Source organism: Argiope bruennichi, chromosome 8 (assembly GCF_947563725.1).
Source record: "Argiope bruennichi chromosome 8, qqArgBrue1.1, whole genome shotgun sequence".
Classification (NCBI taxonomy): domain Eukaryota; kingdom Metazoa; phylum Arthropoda; class Arachnida; order Araneae; family Araneidae; genus Argiope; species Argiope bruennichi.
The window spans coordinates 1,081,322-1,101,237 of NC_079158.1; the positions used below are offsets into that span (position 1 = coordinate 1,081,322).

Below are 19,916 nucleotides of genomic sequence, written 5' to 3' on the forward strand. Positions count from 1 at the left end.
TTGAAAATCTGGGAATGCAGTGATATTTGTAATTGCCGTTATCATCTATTCAAAATCTTTTTTCATTGAATAATAAGTTGCTCAAGTTTCAAAAATATGCCTTATAAATTTTTAATGCAAATAAAATCAAAACACAGGACCTTAGCTTTATTATAATTACTGAAAGGAATAAATGTAAAACTGAACACAGATATTTGCTATTTAAGAGCAGACGATTGTTTCGTCGTGAAAAGGATTTTAACCGGACACGTATTCTGTCTAAAATTGTTTGCTTACTGCCGTCGAGCTCGCACCTGTTGTGCACTTCTTGTATTTGCTTTTATGTCGATCGCTCTGTATGAAGTTTATCACATTCAGGGTTGGTGTTCAAGAGAAGAGGGTTGAGGATCATGTCTAACAGGGTGGAGATCAGAAAGAAGGCTCGAGATATAGAGCTTTGGGAACTAAGGCAAATGCTGCAGGTAAATGAATCAATTAATTACTATACTTTCTGGACTGAGGAATATTTCATGAGTGTTTTCTAATTGATTAAAAATTTTCAAATTTATTCTTTAAAAATATTTTTTTTTCTGTTTGAGGTGGAATGACTCGAATTAAAAGTTTTATCTGAAAATTTCCGTTTCGGAAATACGGAAGCTATCGGTGGAGAGTAATTTTAGGCAACAGACATTTTTCAGATTCTTTACATATCTTGTTAGTAGTTTTGGTGCTTTCAACAAACTGGATGGCATGCAAGTAGCATAAGTTCAGTTTTGTTTACATAATATTCCATTATAATGATCAATAAATATGTAAAATAATATCCTGCAGCATAAATTCCTTTCAAATAGCATTGAATATTTCAACAATGCGCTAGTTTCTCAAGGCCTTTTTATATTGTTAAAAAATTCACTGAATTTTTCATGAAATCTTTCTATGCTGTTTTTATTGTTCGAATCTTTCAATGTACCATAGAGATGTTTCATATTCTTTTGAAAAAACTGGTGTAATTTCGCCAAGCGTCTTATTTGCAGAATATGCATGGATTAGAAATTCTTTTGCAACTTCTTTTTACTTGCATTTGCTGAATGAATGCGAAAGGCATCGAGTCAAACTGGAGAGTATTTTCTTGGTTGGTTTCTCATTGGTATGAAAGAGATAAATCCAGATTTGTGATTTGCGTTTATTTTTTAATCCTCATCGGCTTAATCTCAATAAATGTGTGCCATTACTGTTCGCTGCCACTGTCTCTTCTGTTCCATTATAATGCCTTTAAGGAATGGTGTCTCTTGTAGTTCGGATCTTGGAAATATAGATAGGATAATTCTTTAATTGTCTCATTCACATCTCCTTTTATTTACAAGTAAAAGTTTGTATTTATAAAAAGTGTTGAGGAAGTAGAGTTCCTTTAACTCTTTAAATGGCCATTTTTTTAGTCATATTATGTTAAAATATTTTTAGGCTTGAAATTAGAATAAAAAAAGGGATTCATGTAGCTTATTAGATAAATTTAATTTGATTAATTAATTAATTTGGTTATCAATAATTAAGTAACAAATCAAGACGCATCATTTTGTCTGAGATAAAGAACTGAAGTATCTAAGTTTCTGACTTACTAAAAAAATTGTCAGAACTTATGCCAACCTACATAAATTCATACAAAGATTGATAAATTTGGTGAGAAGCATATTTCCCACTGCCCTAGAAAGGGTTAAATTGACAGAAACCAGCATAAACCATCAAGAAAGGCTTTCTTTCTATTTACTTTTATGGATTTAATTTTTATTTATCGTCTTTTAATTCTATCTTAATTGGGAATCTATTTTTTAAAAATTTCAATGTGTTATTCGATACGCCTGAAAAGATTATTTAAATTGAATCTGCCTATTAAAAATTTCTGGCACGAATATTAAAAGAAATGTACATACTTTGAAATAGAATCGGAAAGGAATCGATTATAATATTGGTGGACGCATGCGACTGAAATCAAAGTAAATTTTTAAAAATATCGAAAAAATGTACGCAAGTGAAACTGACATCATTATAAAGGTAATTTTTAAAAAAAATTTAGTAACACACACACACACACACAAAAAAAAAACATGGAATACTTCTAGAAGATATGAGCATCAGTTTTCATAAGCGAGATATAGCAACCATCAATCAAGCGGCGGTTCAGCCTGCTTTCGCACTCAATTCAATTGGTTTATAACGTCTTGACTTCTTTTATATGTTTTTTCCTGGGACTGTACACCGTATATAATGACACAGCAAACCCAAAAATTCTAATACTATTTTGTTTTTCTATTAATTATTTGAACTCCATAAATTGAAAATTGCAGCTCCGTTAAAATGCGAAGTTTTGAATTAAGTGCAGCTGTACAAACGTTCAATAAAGTAGTCTGAAACCTTTGCATGTCGCTTTGTTTACATTAGACTGTTGCCATTCGATGATAAGTAATAAGAGTGATTTCTATGACACGTTAGCGTTATATATAGAGAGAGAGAGAAAGAGAGAGATTCTGTTAATTTAATTTATTAAATGAAACTTAAAGTGATTTTTTTTTCATTTAAATATCCTTAATATATGCATTGCTTCATTAGGATCCGAGTATTGATATTTTGAATGATGTTGATGCCAAGTTCGAGAAAGACCCTGATAGAATAATCACGGAACTTGAATTAAAACATAAAAAACCTCAAAACGATTTTATGAATAAGCTATCTTTACCCAAGTAAGCATCTTTATTATTTTTAGTTTTTTTTTATGGCTCTTAAAACAGAAAATTATTTTTATATTTATGCAAAACAATTTAATCTCAAAGAAAATCAAAACTGTTTCTATACATTTGAATTTTGAAAGATTTTCAGAACACATAAAAGGTGTTATTTCTTAAAAAAGCGGATATTTATTTTAACATGTAATCAGAAAGTGGAGTATTTTTTGCTAAATTATTTTGTTATAATATAATATTATGTATGTTTTAGTGACTTAGAATATCAAAGCAGCGCTTAGATATTTTCTTTAATTTTCTTTTTGATTTAATATATTGAAATATGCCAGATTTTTTTTAGTTCATTAATAGTGAAGAAAAATGCCTCTAAAATGCAAAGAACGAAATAGACAATGTTAATCTAGAAATCTTTTGTATGTATTAGTTTATTATTAGTCTTCCATTAATAAATAAATTTTACATTAATCATATTTTGTTTGCATTTTTATTTCCATTATATCGCTTTTCCTAGTGAATTTTTATGTCCTTCGTGCTTTTCCTCTCAATATCTTTTTAGTATACAAAGTGTCTCAAAAACGTTCTAGTATTATAGTTCCGTGTCTTCAGCGAACTCCACCCTCTCAAGGGTCAGTCGAAAGCAATAACAGTCCTTATCATTGTGACCCAAATTTCTCGCTGTAATTTTCTGACTCGATAGATTTAATGTGGGTATATTTATAATGATGCACCTAAATGATGCAATTTAATGAACTTTAAGGAATATTTACTATTATTTTTAGTTTAAGGATGTAAGAAATGTAGAGATATTTTCTTGTAAAACTGTAAAGAAATTATTGATAATGACAACTAACAACTATGAATATTTATAATTGTATACTATTTCTATCTTGTTATGAAATATTTTATCCCTGATTAATTTCAGCTTAAGGTAAGTGTTTAAAATCTGATCAAACTTAAATTTTAAAACTTTAATAGACATTTAATATATAATTAAATGCCTTGCTGTCAGATTCATAATGTAAATAGTATTAAAAGTCAATTTTTCTTAACATTTTCTGCATTAAATTTTTTAGAAAAACAATACATGATTTCAATTAGTATATTTTTGGCAAAATAAATGAGTTACAGGGTGACAACAAAATTATTTAAAAAATTCAATACATATTAATTCTACAGCATCAAATCTTTCAATCACAGATAAGGTTTTTCCCTATGTCTCAAAACAGTAATTATATCTCTTATTAATATACTGTATGTGAAATACACTATTGTTCTCTTTTGCCTTATTTGACGATGATTATAATACTGTAAAGGGAATCGGTATCATTTCAAAACCAAAAAGTACCTCAAACATTCAAATCCGTCATACAAACAGAATACTGCAATATTTTTAAAGCTGTTGCATGTGTGGTAAAATCCAATTAATATAAGGTAGCTTGATTTTAAAATATGTTCTAATATTTATCACAAGTTTACATTTTCTTTGAGAAACATTTACTATTTGTAACATGCGGTTCAAATCTTCAAATTATGTGGATCTAAAGTATACAAAAAGTAGTTAAAAGAATAAATGTTAGTTGCGTATTACACGAGTGTGACTTAGAAACATAAAAAGTTTGAAAATTCTAACGATAAATGATTCTTTGAGACGCGAAATTGATTAATTAAAAGTAAGAAACCAAACGGTGAACTAGTACCGCTCTGTGAAAGGTCTTAATTAAGAAACCAAACGATAAATTAGTAGCTCTACCTGTCGGAAATGTCTCTTCATAGAAACGACGAGCAAAAAGCATTAAATCGAAAATTTATTCTTCAAGAAATTTCATCTATGAGATAAAAAGCACGATATGGATTCATGAAAGAATCCATATCGTGGATTTAAAACTGGAATGAGTCGTGAACTCTATTCTAAATAGCTAATTTCATAAATTGATTAAATTAGTTTAAAAATCTGATTCTGTTAATGACCTTCCAACAAGTTAAAAGAAGAAGAAGACAGGTTAAAAAAAGTAATATATTTCTGGATCTTGTTTATTATTTTTTAGCGCAATCCTACAAAATAAATTCGTATTGCACCAAAAGAAACATTTCAGGCATCTAGGACTGACACGTTTCAAGGAGACCTGAATTGTGTGCCTATACAGAACAAACTGTTCGGACTTTTCAAGCATTGTTCCTGAGACAAGAATTTGAAATTGAGATTCCCCGTGGAATAAGTAACGACAATCATCACTTAAATCGGATTTGTTCTTATAAATCATCCTTTCATGGCGTCGGAAGGGGTAAAAATGCAAGTAGTGTCCGAGTCTGAGAATTCGAGAATCCATAGGTAGTTCCATAGATAAAGTATATAGCGCTAAGAAATTTAATGCTTAACGAAAGATATATAGCAGAATTTCACTTTTACACTAGCAATAAAAATTATGTTGCAATTAACTAAGGCAATTTGCCTATAAACATATACTAATTATTTACAAACAATAGTAGTTTGTTTAAATATAATATTTCTTTGCTTAATGAATTTTCATAACCAGGGAACGACGCCATATTCTGCCTGCAGTTTTCCATCCACATTTATTCATCTAAAATATTTTTCAGAGGTTCTGAAGCTCCGAGGGAATTACGAAGAAAAGAATTTGTTTTAAGAAATTCAACTTTAACGTAAGTCATAAGATTATTACTTTAATTTAAATATATTTCACTCCATTCAGATAACCATGAAAATGATGTTTTATTTTAGATGCCATGCCATTAAATATTTTTGCTAAAGTATCATTAATTCTTATAACTTTTAAGTTTAATAAATACTATTGTTTCAAAATATTTAAAATTACGAGGAAAACCAAAGAATAGTTCCTTGACTACAACCACTTAATATATATATATATATATATATATATATATATATATATATATATATATATATATATATATATATATATATATATATATATATATATATATATATATATATATTATTTCAAATGAAAGTTCATTATTCCTAGATTTGTATATAAGTCACCAGCCATCTTGGCTTAGTTGAATATTGAACTCGATGTGATTAACCATGGTTCAAATCTTTTTAATGGTAGCTTGGTTCAATCTTTCATTTTAAATGTTGTTTATTGCTAATTTATGTTTCTAGAGAATAATAGATCTTTTTTTACATTTCTGAATAATTATTCCCGAATATTCTTCGAATACATAGAAGAATTTTGAGATGCCCTACAAGTTGTGGACAGTTTTCCTATTCTCGTATGTTACGATATGCTTCAAAATAATAAATTTTATTTTATCGTTAAATTGTATTCTGATTTCTTTGCAATTTTTTTTTCCATTTTTCACTAAACCTGAGGTCATTTCGAAGTCACTTAACTCGATAATCGAAAATATTTGCAATGTTTTTCATTTAACTTGTATGTCAATAGATATTTCAAAAAAATTTGTGAATATCGCTCAGTTATGCTGACTTCATAATAGAGTATAGAAGACTTGAGTCAGGTTTCAAAACAGGGACTTTTTTCTTTTACGAAATTCCTGCAAAATCATAATTTATATTCTATGGATGCATGCAGTTTCGTTGTGTTTATATTATTTTCTTAATTCTCATTTATAGTACACGATAAAACATATGCTATTTTACAAATAAGAAAATGTCTGCAGAAATAATTTCAAAAACGAATTTTTATTCAATTTAAATTTGATTTATTTCATGTTAAGAAGGACTGACGATTGTTATTCCTTTTTAACACGCATTCTGATATGCTGGAAATTAGAAAATTTTAATTCCTGAGTACTTCGAAAAAATGCAATATTTTAATACTTCGAAACTTAATTTCTTATTTTATCAATCAATTCAACTAAATTTGAGTTGAATTTAAATGTGTGGGAAAATGCGAAATATGTGGCTTCACAAATTCAAACTCCCTTTGCGTTGTAAATAATTTCAGAAAAATAATTACCTTATTACACGATAATTTTAATTATGAATGAAAGATTAATAGGAAGAGTAAAAAAAATTAAATGAAAGCTATTCTGAGTTTAAATATATTAATAAAAGTAGCTCCAAAGAATAGTTTTATTCGGTTCATTGTTAAATTTGACGATATCTAATATGGCGAATTTTTAGCGAATCTTAATGCTGTTTAATTTTTAATAAAAATGTCTATACTTGCGCATACGAAGAAATAAAATTGCTAGCATGTTGATACCACCTGAAATGTTAACATGGTTTTTTTTAAACAATATTCTTTTATTGATCAAAATATGTAATTTTAAATAATTTTGATTTCTAATAAAATGTATCAAGAAATTCTTAAGAATCTCTATCTGATTTTATGTTTAAATGTTAAAAATTTAAAACATTAAGCATTTTAAAAAGTTATTTTTATTATTATTATTGATTTTCCGTTTCTATTCAGAAATCTTTGGAGAAGTCCTAATGTACGCTCTTTATACAACTTAATTCTTGCTTTTTTTGTATTCCTGTACCTGCACATCGCTATCTTCTATTACTTTAATGTTGAACGGTAAGTACCAGATATTTTTTTTCTTTTCTTTCTTAGATTCCGTTTGCATTCAGTTTCTAGAAATTACTATGCTGTAATCTTCATTTGAAAAAAATGTATATATAAGCATACAATTCTTTTATTTTAATCGTCTACCATAGACTTGTTTATTAATCACAATACGTAAGCATACCATTACTTAACCCATCTTTGCATGATGATAGAAATTTCCATCATAACATCTAGTGAACAAAAAATGAACTCAAAACAGGTGTACTGTAAATTTATTGACTTTTTCGCACCTATTGCGTAATAAGGAACGTAGCTGTCAAAGAATTTAAATGTCACAATCATTATAGGAGGTTTGAACTTGCCATTTCGCTGCTTGTTGTGGTTGGAAGAAACTTTCTATTTCTTGAATATTTTTTATAACACATCTGATTTCTTTTTCTTTTCTTTTCTTTTTTTCTAATAAATACGATAATGAGTGGAGGAATTTAGAAGAGAGGGACATTGAAGATTTCCTTTAATCTAGAGCAGGAATTATCCTGATTTATTTCACAAAAAAAAACCATGCAAAGGAGGGTTAAAAATCAGTAAACAATGTGATCTGAATCATGCCGCAGAATATAGAAATGCGCCAGTTGATCATTTATGATATGCACAAATTTAAACTGGATCACTGATCAATTTATAATAAAGGTTTTTACTTTTAAATATCATATAAAGCCTAATGATGATAATCCGCATGGAAAAATTTTAATATTGTTATAAACCTAATTCAATTTTGAAAGGTATTCACTGATTAACAATTTAAAGTAAACAATACAGCATGATATCCATATTTTCCTCCCTTTTGTTCAGGGCAAATTATCATTTGCATTATTTTATTCGTTTATTGACAATATTTTTTCTATTATTAATTGGACGATAAATTCTTATAAATTGAATTTTAATCGTTTTTTCTTCTTTTTTATTACTCTGCTTCCATTTATTTAAAATATTTGGAATAATCCCTTTTTTATTTTTACTGATTTTATGAAAATTTCTATTCGCTCATATTTCTTCACTCTTTATGACATATACTTTATTTTATGTCTTCATATATGTGATGGATTTTTACACTTTTGTGACGCAAATTTTTATGTGAATTTTATTATGATATTTGGATAATCTAAACATTTTAACTGTACAGAGTTGACGAAATAAATTCACTGAACGCAGATTTTATTGTTGATTATTTATATTTAAGCACAATAATATACATAATTAACTTTTTATAAAACATATTACATTAATACAATGTCATATGTTCTGTATCATTTTTTTTATTTCTTTCTCGAATTATGTTCTAAAATCACATAGCCACATTTTTTTATGTTCTCTGGATAAACATTTGAAATTTTTAATTGAAATAGTGTGTTCGTGTTTTGCCTTCTTCTCAGTCTAGCTTTTGAGGAATACTATTTATTATAACTGCATTATAACTATTTTCTGTGCTATTCCGATTCAAGAAGCTATTTGTGTTCCAGTCAGGTGCAGTTTTTATAATTATAATTAAATTTAATCTTATTTTAAAAATATGTTAGTAAATTGTTTATAGTTAAACATATTTCTACCTTTAAAATTACATATTTTGCTACTTTTTATTCATTTGATCATGGTTCAAAATTGAGAAATCTGTTCCAAATAATCTTTTGTAGTAACATTATGCAAACAAAACTAAATTGAACTATTTTTTAATTTTTCATTTGTTTTTTTATTTGCTAAAAATTGAGAAATCTGTTCCAAATAATTTCTTATAGTAACATTATTCGAACAAAGCTAAATTGAACTATGTTTTAATTTTTCATTTGTTCTTTTATATAAACCTTTACTCCCATTGAGACTTTTAGGTCGACCCAACTACCTTAATAAAAAAATATGTTTAAAAAATAGTTGATACTTAAAAAACTAAGGGATATATTCGATCAGGTTGCGTAAATATTTTTTAAGTCCATAATCCAACTCAAATAAAGTTTTTTTTAAATTTAAATTATGATTTTATGAATAATTGTGGCATTCTATTCGTTATTTTATTTTATTGTGATTTAAATTTTAGGTTAAAAAGAGATTTAGCATTGGTTTCATGGTCATTTGGTCAGTTTCACATTGTTACTGCCGTATGGATTGGCATCAACTTATCGATTGTTTTCTTTTTACATCCTGTCTTTCGATTCTGGGCTTCTTCTAGAGCATTTGCGAAGAAGAAGGGTAAGTATTAAGTATTTTTGGGTATCTTAAATAAATATGCCATTGAAATAATGAATAGTCCAGAAAAATATGGGATAAAGTAGAAATGAAATGATTTGTGTTGTCTCAAGTGAAAGATATGATGATAGTAAGATAATATTCATATGATTCAAGTGATACTATTCATCCTCTTTATAAAAAGTTAATTTGTATTTTCGTTATTATTTTATATTTTTAAGCTTTCTAAAAAGAAATATTTTCCAAAATGTTCAAAAACATTTTGAAATAAACATATTTAATTTTGAAGTCAGTGTTGCTTTGCTAGATCTTTGATCATTTTTCAAAGCATGTTACATTTAAAAGGAAAAAATCAGCATATTTTATGACTTTCAAATTCAAAGTTTAGTGTTAAGTTGCAAATGGAAAAACTGATTGTTATATAGTTCCTTAGAAAATATATAATTTAATTATTTTGTGATTAAGATCTTATATTTAAAATTTCTATAACGAAAGAGAACGTTGTGCACAAAAGACAAAGGCTTCATATGATGATAGAATTTTTCATATGCTTGTGAAACTGGTAGAATCGAGAGCTGAATGTGTTTTCTGCTCGGAACATTTAGACATAATTTTTATGAAATATGAAATTTAAATTTCCAGATACTTTGGTGTCATATTTTTGATCTTAAAACGCACTAACTTCTTTGAACTGTGATTTACATTTTATATTTTGCTTTTGGAAGTAATTTTTAACTAATCAAATAAGACTTTAGAAAACTCTTAAGATATTTATTTTTAGTTATAAGATTCAGGTCTTTAAAATGATCTCAAATACCTTAGCTAAAACTTAGTCCTTCCAGTTATTCTCGCTTTGTGTATAAAGAAATACAAAAGACCATGTTAGCACTATAAAATTCAGACTCCGACTTCAAGTACATCTTTCCAAAAATGATGATTTGAATAAATCATTTTTAGGACTTGATTCAGCAAATATACTTATGCTACTTCATTCATCTTTACAGGATTTGTATGCCACGATGCGCTGTATTTCTCTCTTAAGCGTTCCCTATTCTATTTGAATTTTTTTTTAATTCCCTAAAATTCTAATTGGATTTTTTTAATCCTTTAAATTCTACTTGGATTTTTTCGTGTATTTTTTTTTGTTGTTGTTATGTGTGAACTTTCCATGACAAAAATAATTTTTTTGTTTGAAATTAAAAAAAAAAAAAAAAAAAAAACTATGAAAAAACTAACTAAATTACATTCCAATATTTCCTTCATACCGAATCGTCGTTTATTGCCAAGAGTTCAGTTTAAAGATTGATTGTTGTTGTTTTTCTGTAGTTTATTTGGCGCAAGAGTCATATTTGGCTTAAAGATTGAAAAGGTTGCTGGATAGAGATTCGATTGACCGCTGGGCTGTTGTATGGCAAACCTCCGTCCACTCCTGCTAGATTTGGACGGAGGTTTGAAGAGGATATGGTGGTTCACTTTTCACCTGCATTTTTTAATCGCGTTCTAAATTGAAAGTTGAATCCTAAAAGAGCTCCAATATAGTTTCAAAACGGGTCGTTATTTTGACAAAAGCTGAAAATCTCAGTTATTGGTTATGTACTTATGCAATTTGATTACGCTTTTATTGAAAGGATTTAAAATTTGAATGCAAAAACATAACATTGCAGATTATTTTTTTTTAATATTTTGTCAAACTCTTTTATCTTAGGGAATTTCTCATTTTTAAATCTGTATTTAACCATAAATTTATTTTAGCTTTTAATTAAATGCTACGTTTTATTTTTTACTTCTATTGCTATTGCTTAAAAAAGAAAAGAGCATCTCATATTCTTAAGAGAATTTAATTGATTTTTGTTTTTTAAATTAATATTTTTATTAATTTTAAATAAGCGTATACAGAATTAAAGAACGTAAATTCTGTATTTAATGCATGATACGTCGTTAAAGGATTCAGTTAAAATAGTAATTCATTTAAAAGATTTAAAAAAAGAACGCTTGTGTGTGACTTTAAATTTCTCAGTTGTCATGTGAATGGAAATGACCATAACCCCCCCCCCCTAAAAAAATTTCTTTTAAGACCAAAAATGAATAAGCTTTGAGGATGTCGTAATTAGGGTTACGTGCAGTTGTGGTTGACTCCAACTATTGCAACATGTTAGAAAAATAATTTTATTTACTTTTAAACTTAAGAAATGAAACAAATAATTTTGATTCACTACAAGCTTCACCGAGGCGAGTGCGCGAACATTCCGAAGAAAACGGAGAGAATAGCTTTTTAGAAGCATCGTGCGTGTCAATACCCGGATGATGTGCAGCGCGCCATTACGTCACACACAGCCTCGACGGAGACTGTAGTTTACAGATTCATATGGAAAGATGATAGGCATTCGCTACAAGATCTTTGGAGGAATAATGTCTGAAATGCGTGCCCCATAACACTAGATTTGAGACTGAATAGCCATTGGATATTTTACGTATCACCAATGTAGCGCATATCTAACTTTTTTAAACTCATTATTTGATATAAAGGAAATAACTCGCAATTTCTTCGCAAAGAAGATATCAAGTTTACACCAGTACTATAATTTACTCATCCTTTATTCAATCCTGAAAGGTGTTTTATAATTCTGCTTTTCAGTACCAAAGGAATGTAATTTAAAAAAGACGATTTTCCAGTTACAACAATTTTGTATACAAAATCTGATATTACATCAAGTCATAACTAGGTAAATTTATTAAGAATACACTTTTTATAATTTATTCTGGTTAATATGAATATAAATCCTCAAATAACGAATTGAAGTTTTTCCATTTTTATTTTTCATTTTTCTGGAAAATTGGTATAAAGTGGCTTACGTTTAAATTAAAGAATTAATTTTAAATTAAATTAAAGAACGTTTCTGAATTAAAGAATTTATGATCGCTCAATATTTAGAACTCTGTATGTATAACGATGGATACTTTAATCTCTTTATAGATTTTGTGATTCAATATTTTGCACTTTATTCATTTCGTATGAAACAAAAACAATGGATAAACATGAGTAGATATGAAAGTAATAGATATTTGAATCTTTTTATAGGCCTTTATGATTTGATGCTTTGCACTTTATTCATTTCGTATAAAGCAAAAGCAATGGATAAGTATGAATGGATATGAAAGTAATGGATACATTAATCTCTTTATAGGCCTTTATGATTTGATATTTTGAACTTTATTCATTTCGTATAAAGCAAAAACAATGGATTAGTATGAATAGATATGAAATTAATGGATATTTTAATCTCTTTATAGGCCTTTATGATTTGATGTTTTGCACTTTATTCGTTTTGTATGAAGCGGCTTTGCTGATAATTCCCCCAAAAATAATCATAGACTGCAATATACCACCCACATCATCTTGCGCGTTAGTAATGGAACAGGTCAGTATTGTATTCTTTTTTTATAAACCAAGTATACATAAATATGAGTTAATAGAGTATACAAGTTAAGAGTTAAATAAGAATTTAATGTTGTCTTTATTTCTCTTACATTTACGTTATGTTATAATTAATACTTCTCTCATTCGGTGAAACATCAGAAATCTATTAATTAATAAATTGCAAAACCATTTAGGGATGATATTCTAAATATATAAAAGATCTGGTTTATCTTTCTGTTCGTTTTAATCGTCGCTTTACACTCTTGGATCGTTTTATATATCGAGATGAAATATGGGTCACAGATGGATTATCCCAAATGGAATTTTTTTTAAAGCTATTTTAAAATTCGAATTAATTTTTATTAACTTGATTCTAAATGATAAATTAGAATTAATAGTTGGGAAATTTTAGGAATCATCATAATTTTGTTTGCAATTGGAGAGCTATAATTTTTGTATCATTCTAGAGTTCAGTACATTTCTAATTATCGTAACTTGAAGTTTGTAACTGAAAATTGATCTGTGCAACTTTTCTAATTTTAGTGTGTTTTCTATTTATTTATTTTACTGAATAAACTTTTTTTCCAAGTTGACCTACGGGACTTAATTATTAATTAAACACCAGGCTTATGCATTAGCATTTCGCGCAATATTTGAGTTCCACGTGTTGCCATTCAATAAAAATAACAATTGAGAGTAAATGAATTATTATTGCATACGAGTTCTTTTCATATTTTTATGTGGTTTTAAAGAATTCTTTTTTTCGCTTCTGTATTATTTAGCTCAGTGGTATCTTGATATGATACTTGATAGTAATTGAATTATGCCTTCGGAGGCATTATTTATTTTTATTTCGCTGATAGTATACATAATAGGCAATATAATGTGGTAACTAAACTACAAGTGTTCAATATTCAATTCTAAGGGTCATTAATTATTACATGGGACCAGTTTAAATATCAAGATCAGAAAAAAAAAACATTTATGTATATAGTTTGTAGATTATAAATTTCTTTTTCAAGTTAATTATTTATGGTTATAAGAAAGTAGTTTTTTTTTACAAATCTGAAATCCAGTAAAAATCGCTTATCTAGTAAAATGGTTAAACGTTTAACAGATAATGGTTTCAGGTACCATATATCTGCTATAGTTATAAATAAATTTGTTGAAATTAAACAGAGGAATAAAACGTTAGGTTTAGTAGATAGTTGAACTAAAGATTGAAACAACAATATTGAGATTGAATCAAGTAATAGTACTGAATTATTGCTTTCCAAAGGAGCTCAGAACTGAAATTTATGGAAATTCCAAGTAAAAGTAATTTTACAGAGCGAAGAACTATTTTAGAATATTTAAAAAAATTGCTCCAGCAATAAATGACGATTTAGAGGAAGACATAAAACAGCTAACTGAATGCAAGAAAAGTTATTTAAATTCATAAGATATCACAGCTAGCTGGAATGAAAATGGACCTGTAATATTGCTAAAGTAATATGTTTTTTGTATCAGCACAAATCCAAAGTGAATACTCACTTTGGATTTGTGCTGATGTATGTTACAAAAAGATGTTATGTTACAAAAAGATGTGTATGTTACAAAAGATGTGTATGTTACAAAAAGATTTTTAATGCTACTTGCGATGGAAAACAAATGACGGAATGTATTCCCAGTTTAAATGAAATTAGAACGTAAAACTAAAGCAATCTACGGGAAATATACGTGACCATATGCTCATCACTGAAGTTTTCGATGATTTGCTTCCAGATTATCAGTATTTCCTTAGTGTCTGTGAATATGTACCTCCTGATAAACAAGGTATTAATGACTTTATTAATAGATTATCAATTGATAGATAAAAAAAGATTGAAAATGCACAGACTCAATAAGGAAATGCTTTCATAAGTAAGAAGTTATAGAAGAAGAAACAATATGAGTCAAATGCATGCAAGCTGTAATATCTATCAAAAAAGTGCTTTTCAAAGACTTTGATTTAAAGTTATGTTTTCTATGTGGGAAGCAAATTATAGAGCCAAAACTTTTTACAAAGGCCAATTCTCGCCTACAAGCAAAGAATAATTTAACCAAAAGAAAAAATATAAGATTTAATCAGTATTGTTTAGCTGTTGAAAAATGAAAGTAAAAGCAGTTGGCATTTCATTTTTATTGGTCTAAATTCTGTGGTTAGGCAGCACATGATATACGACAAAGCATAGATTTATAAAAGAATGCTAAGTCTTATAAAAATAAAGATTGTATTGGAAATACAATAGATGCTTTTGGCAGAGATAGTTTTCAAAACAGAGCATTTGATGAAAGGAATTATATTCCAGTGAGTTGAAAAATGTTTTATATTTTCTTAATTTAAAACGAATTCTCATTTTCGTTAGCTCAATAAAAGAGAAAGTCTGTGCAATCGAATTAGATAAAAAATTTGCAGAATCATGAACGACGAAAAAAAAAAAAATTGGAAATAGAGCGGATAAGTTATGCAAATTAATCCAAAACAAGTCTTTTTGGAACATATAGTGATAGATTATTCGTAGTCATCACAGTTTTTTAATACAAGCTAATAATATCATCTGCATTTTTATAATGCATTTATTCATTTAAAAATGTTTTATACATCTAAAGAAAACGAACTTTATTTTCCTTATGCTCTCTAAATTTTTAATTCTCATAATATTTATTGACGTCCAATTAAAAATGGTTTATATCCTTTGATGTATAGTAAGAAATATTCAACATTTTGGAACTATCTGATGAAGATAAGCCAATAATGACAACGTAAAATACAGAGCAACATAGACTACAGCGTTGATAGCAGATATTGATTGATAAGACAGATCTATTGCTTAGTATAACATACTGATGCCTGGATAAAAAGCATTTTGGCAAGTAAAAATATAGTTAAGACAATTATGATTTTCAAATTATTCGATCTTTCATAGTCTTGAAATATCTTTTTTATATTTTAACTGCAAATTTCATTTTCATCGTTTCATTCATTGTCATTGATATTAAACTGTAAAGGAAAAATATTAGCATTTTTTGTATCAATTTTTACTTATATATATTTTATTTCGCTTTATATCTATATTGACATATGTTTTGTATTTCTTCCATTTCAGTTTAGACTTTTTATGAAGAGTTATGCATTTGTTCGAGAAAACATTAACAGAGTTTTAAAGTATAAGCTCCATCAAGGTATTGTGAAATCTCAATTGATTCGTATTTTTCGTGATTCAATCCTGATAAAGCCATAAAATTATACAATGCCGTTAAAAATTAAGAAAATTTTTGTTTCTGGTGTTTATCGTTAGAATGACAATTTTAATAAAGTTAGATTGCATATACGATATAAAAAAATAGCTATACAACTGTAATTTATGTATAAATTATCGTGTGCAACCATCATTAACATCAAAAGATTTAAAAGAAAATCAGAATAAAGCACAGAGTGGCAAAAAATGTGGCCCTCTCCTAATCTATAGCTCTCGCAATATTAATTCAAATTTCAGTTTTTATAACATAAGGTTTGGTTAGATTTAGTTTGAATAAGTTATATTGACTTTTTCTTTAAATGCATCACGAGGTCCTCTTGTGTACAAGGCCGGCCACCCTGCCAACCACTGTACGAAGGAGTATTGACAGGAGCATCACGTGGGTTATTTGGGATGCAGAATACTTGAAAGATTTGGTACTTACCTGCTCTAAATGTCACCATATTATTCAGAGGATGTTCGGTTCTCGATGTCATATTCAACGTGACTAAGTCCACTTGCACAGAATCTGGAATTCCTTGCCACGAATCCAGATCTTAAACCTTTCCTCAGGCCACCGCAGTCTAATCCAAGATTGATAATCCAGTTTCTAATATGTCAGTTGCTGCCGGAAATATGCTTGAAATGCTCAAGATCTCTAGTAGAATCAATTCATTCAAAGCAATATAAATCTTCTGATATTGTTGATGCTTGCCTTTAACAGTACCTATCATTAAGAATTGAATTACCAATGTCTCTTTTGATTTCACTTTTTAATCAGTCATTTCTACTTTGTGTATGTGTAACACTAGCTACACATTTCTACCTGCGTTTTTCGATAAAAATCTGCTTAGTTTAATTTCATCTACTCGTTTTTACATTTTTGTCAGATAGCTTAGAATCTTTACCTAATATAATACAGAACACGATCTAAGTGTAGAATTCTCCCAAACAACATCAAATTTGAAACACCATTAGCTGATATTTAATGTCAAATCTTGATAAAATATTTCACTTACTATAGGTTACAAGGATGACGATGATTCATTCAGTTGCTTTCCCAGTGCGCAAATCTTAATTGCGTTCGAATATTACACTATTTAGTATTTCAGTAGCAAAAATGTGTCCCACTGAAAATTTTAATACTACAAATAAGATGATTATAAGAATTCCCAAGACTGTTAATCCTATTGTGATATCTCGGCTTTGAGAAGAAAAGATTATAAATATGAGACTCGATTTTTCTGAATATTCACTGTGGGTGTTGGCTAGCATTTATGTGAAACTTGCCGTCGATATTCAAGACATTCTCAAATGTGTGTGGTGTTAAAGTGTGGGGTGTGGCTCTGATGTTTTCCTAATCATCTAATTACGATTCAAAACAATGAGATCCTTTCTCAGTGTAGTCATTGTGCATAACATTCTTTTCATAGTTAAAATCTGGAAAAAGCATTTATTTAAAACACCTACAAAAAATAAATTCAACTTAAACTAAACGTTAAAGCTTCACTAGAATAAATCCGCTGTAATCGTGCGCATTATGAATATGACAATTTTTTAAAAAAATTTTTGACTTATTTAAAATATTGATAGTGATTTATTAAAGAGCCTTCCATTAATAAACAATAAATAAATCTAGAATCGAACATTGGTATTGTGATAATACTTTAAGCATCTTTACTTTACGCAATTGCATCATTAATTAAAATTGGTATTACTGAAAAATCAACTTTTTGAAATTTAAAGCATTGCAAAAGTTTATTGCATTATCATACGCCAAAGCTGTCTGGGAAAAAAATAGATTTATTAATGAATTTTTATTTAAAAATAGAATTAAAAGTTTGATAAATCCCTTTCAGAGAACTTACTACTGAAAAACATATTAGATCTGATTGTTCAGGGTGAAATAATTTGCCTGATCATGAAAATTTTGAATAATTTTTAAATTTGCATGTTGCACCAAATAATATGCAGGCAATATTCCAACCAACAATCATTATCATGTTAAAAGTAATAAAATCCTTAGTACCGTGGATGAATCGTAACAAGCAATTATGACAAATGTTAAAAATGCATTCCAGTTTTTTGAATTTCATCATTTTTTAATATTTTATATACGTTAAGAAGTTAAAATAAGCCTGCATGAAAGTAATTACTAAAGAAATTTCATAATTTTGGTAGCTCTTAATGATCTCTATTTTTTTCTGTACTTTTTATAAAATATGTACTGCTTTTGTTTTTCCATATTGAAAAATTAAAAATCTCTGTTTACGATGAGGAATCAAACTCACCTCCTTGTCTAGAAGTAGGAAAACTGATATATTTTTTATTTGCACCTACATTAATTTACAGAGATAGCTATCCAAGATACAAAAAGGAAAAATCCTTGCATTCATTCTTTCATTTATGATATTTTACGAATTTTGCAAGTCAGTTATGCATATGTTTATATATATATCATCAATAAAATTAGACAAATTCTTGAAAAATGCTTTAACATATTTCTGTCGCTTTAAAATATCATCTCTATAATAGAAAAAAATTACATTCGTTAATTTACGTGCAATGTACTGCGACTGACAAGATAATAACCACATACCTCTGTTTTCCAAATTTCATCATGAAATAAAAAAAAACTGATTTTTTTTTTTTTTTTGCAAGCATGAATGATTGTGGGGGATTTTTTTTTTCTTTTTTATATTTAGTATGAACATGAGACCTACATGCTATGTCTATGTAATAAAAATCATACCATATTCGCTACTGATTGCAAAAAATTCAATTATTTCCTCCAGTTTTAATATTTGGAAAACAGAAATAAAGGACGATATTGCTTGCTATGCAACGGTATGTTGTTTACAAACAATATATCCATTTGTGCGAATTTTTCTGTTGCATAGATGAGATTTTAAAATAGCATGAACACATTCATTCATTTTCATTTATTCAATATAAGAAATAAAAATACACGAAATCGTAGTAGAAATAGTATTAAGAAATCATTTCCTTAATTTGATAAATGTTTTAAAATTCTAAATATTGTAATTATTCATAAATTCATTCGATATTGAAATAAAATTCATCTGCATATCAAATGAGATGTTAAAACTTTAACTATTTACTCAATCTCATCAGTGGCGAATAGTTCTTTTATGAAGCATCGATGTAAATTGATTTCTTTTTTTTTAAAAAAAAAAAAACTTTGATTTAAAATAAATTTAAGTAAAAAAATTATTTCGGAAGTGATCTTGTATGAATGTACTAAAAATGAATTTTCTAATTTTAATTATTTTATAATTCATTAACACAAACATCAGAGAATTTTGAGACAAATTTTTTTCTCAAATTCACTATCAGATAGTGATACTATAGCAAAAAAAAAAATGCATCAGATGATAATTATATTCTGAAATAATTAAATATTGCATAATTTACTAATTTATAAGTATACTTAATTTGAAAACTCTATAATGCGTTCAAAATTGATTATAAAGTTCAATTTTTATTTCCTCACGTAGAAAAAGTATTGTAATCGTTAAAAAAAAATTTTACTCGAGATTTAAATGAATATATGTTAAACTGAAAACTTCCTGAGTTTGTAAAACACATTTTTGGCATTACGTCTGTCTGTGACAAATATAACTCAAATAAGCTTTGAGCTAAAGGGTTGAAATTTAGTATATAGTGTTTGCACAAAATTTGTGTATTTTTTCGAACGGATTTTTTTTCAAAATACGTTCGAAAAATTCTAAATTACTAATACAAT

The 19,916-nt window shown here is 27.6% G+C and overlaps 1 protein-coding gene across 1 annotated transcript; it reads left to right on the forward strand.

The window, feature by feature from the left end:
• The first annotated feature begins 341 nt into the window (after nucleotides 1–341).
• On the forward strand, nucleotides 342–13,693 carry LOC129981391 (sterol O-acyltransferase 2-like). Its single transcript, XM_056092223.1, has 7 exons — nucleotides 342–461; nucleotides 2,584–2,714; nucleotides 5,313–5,375; nucleotides 7,136–7,243; nucleotides 9,324–9,475; nucleotides 12,764–12,891; nucleotides 13,673–13,693. Exons 1-7 carry the CDS (start codon nucleotides 390–392, stop codon nucleotides 13,691–13,693), a joined length of 675 nt encoding a protein of 224 aa, XP_055948198.1. The 5' UTR covers nucleotides 342–389.
• The last annotated feature ends 6,223 nt before the right edge of the window (nucleotides 13,694–19,916 follow it).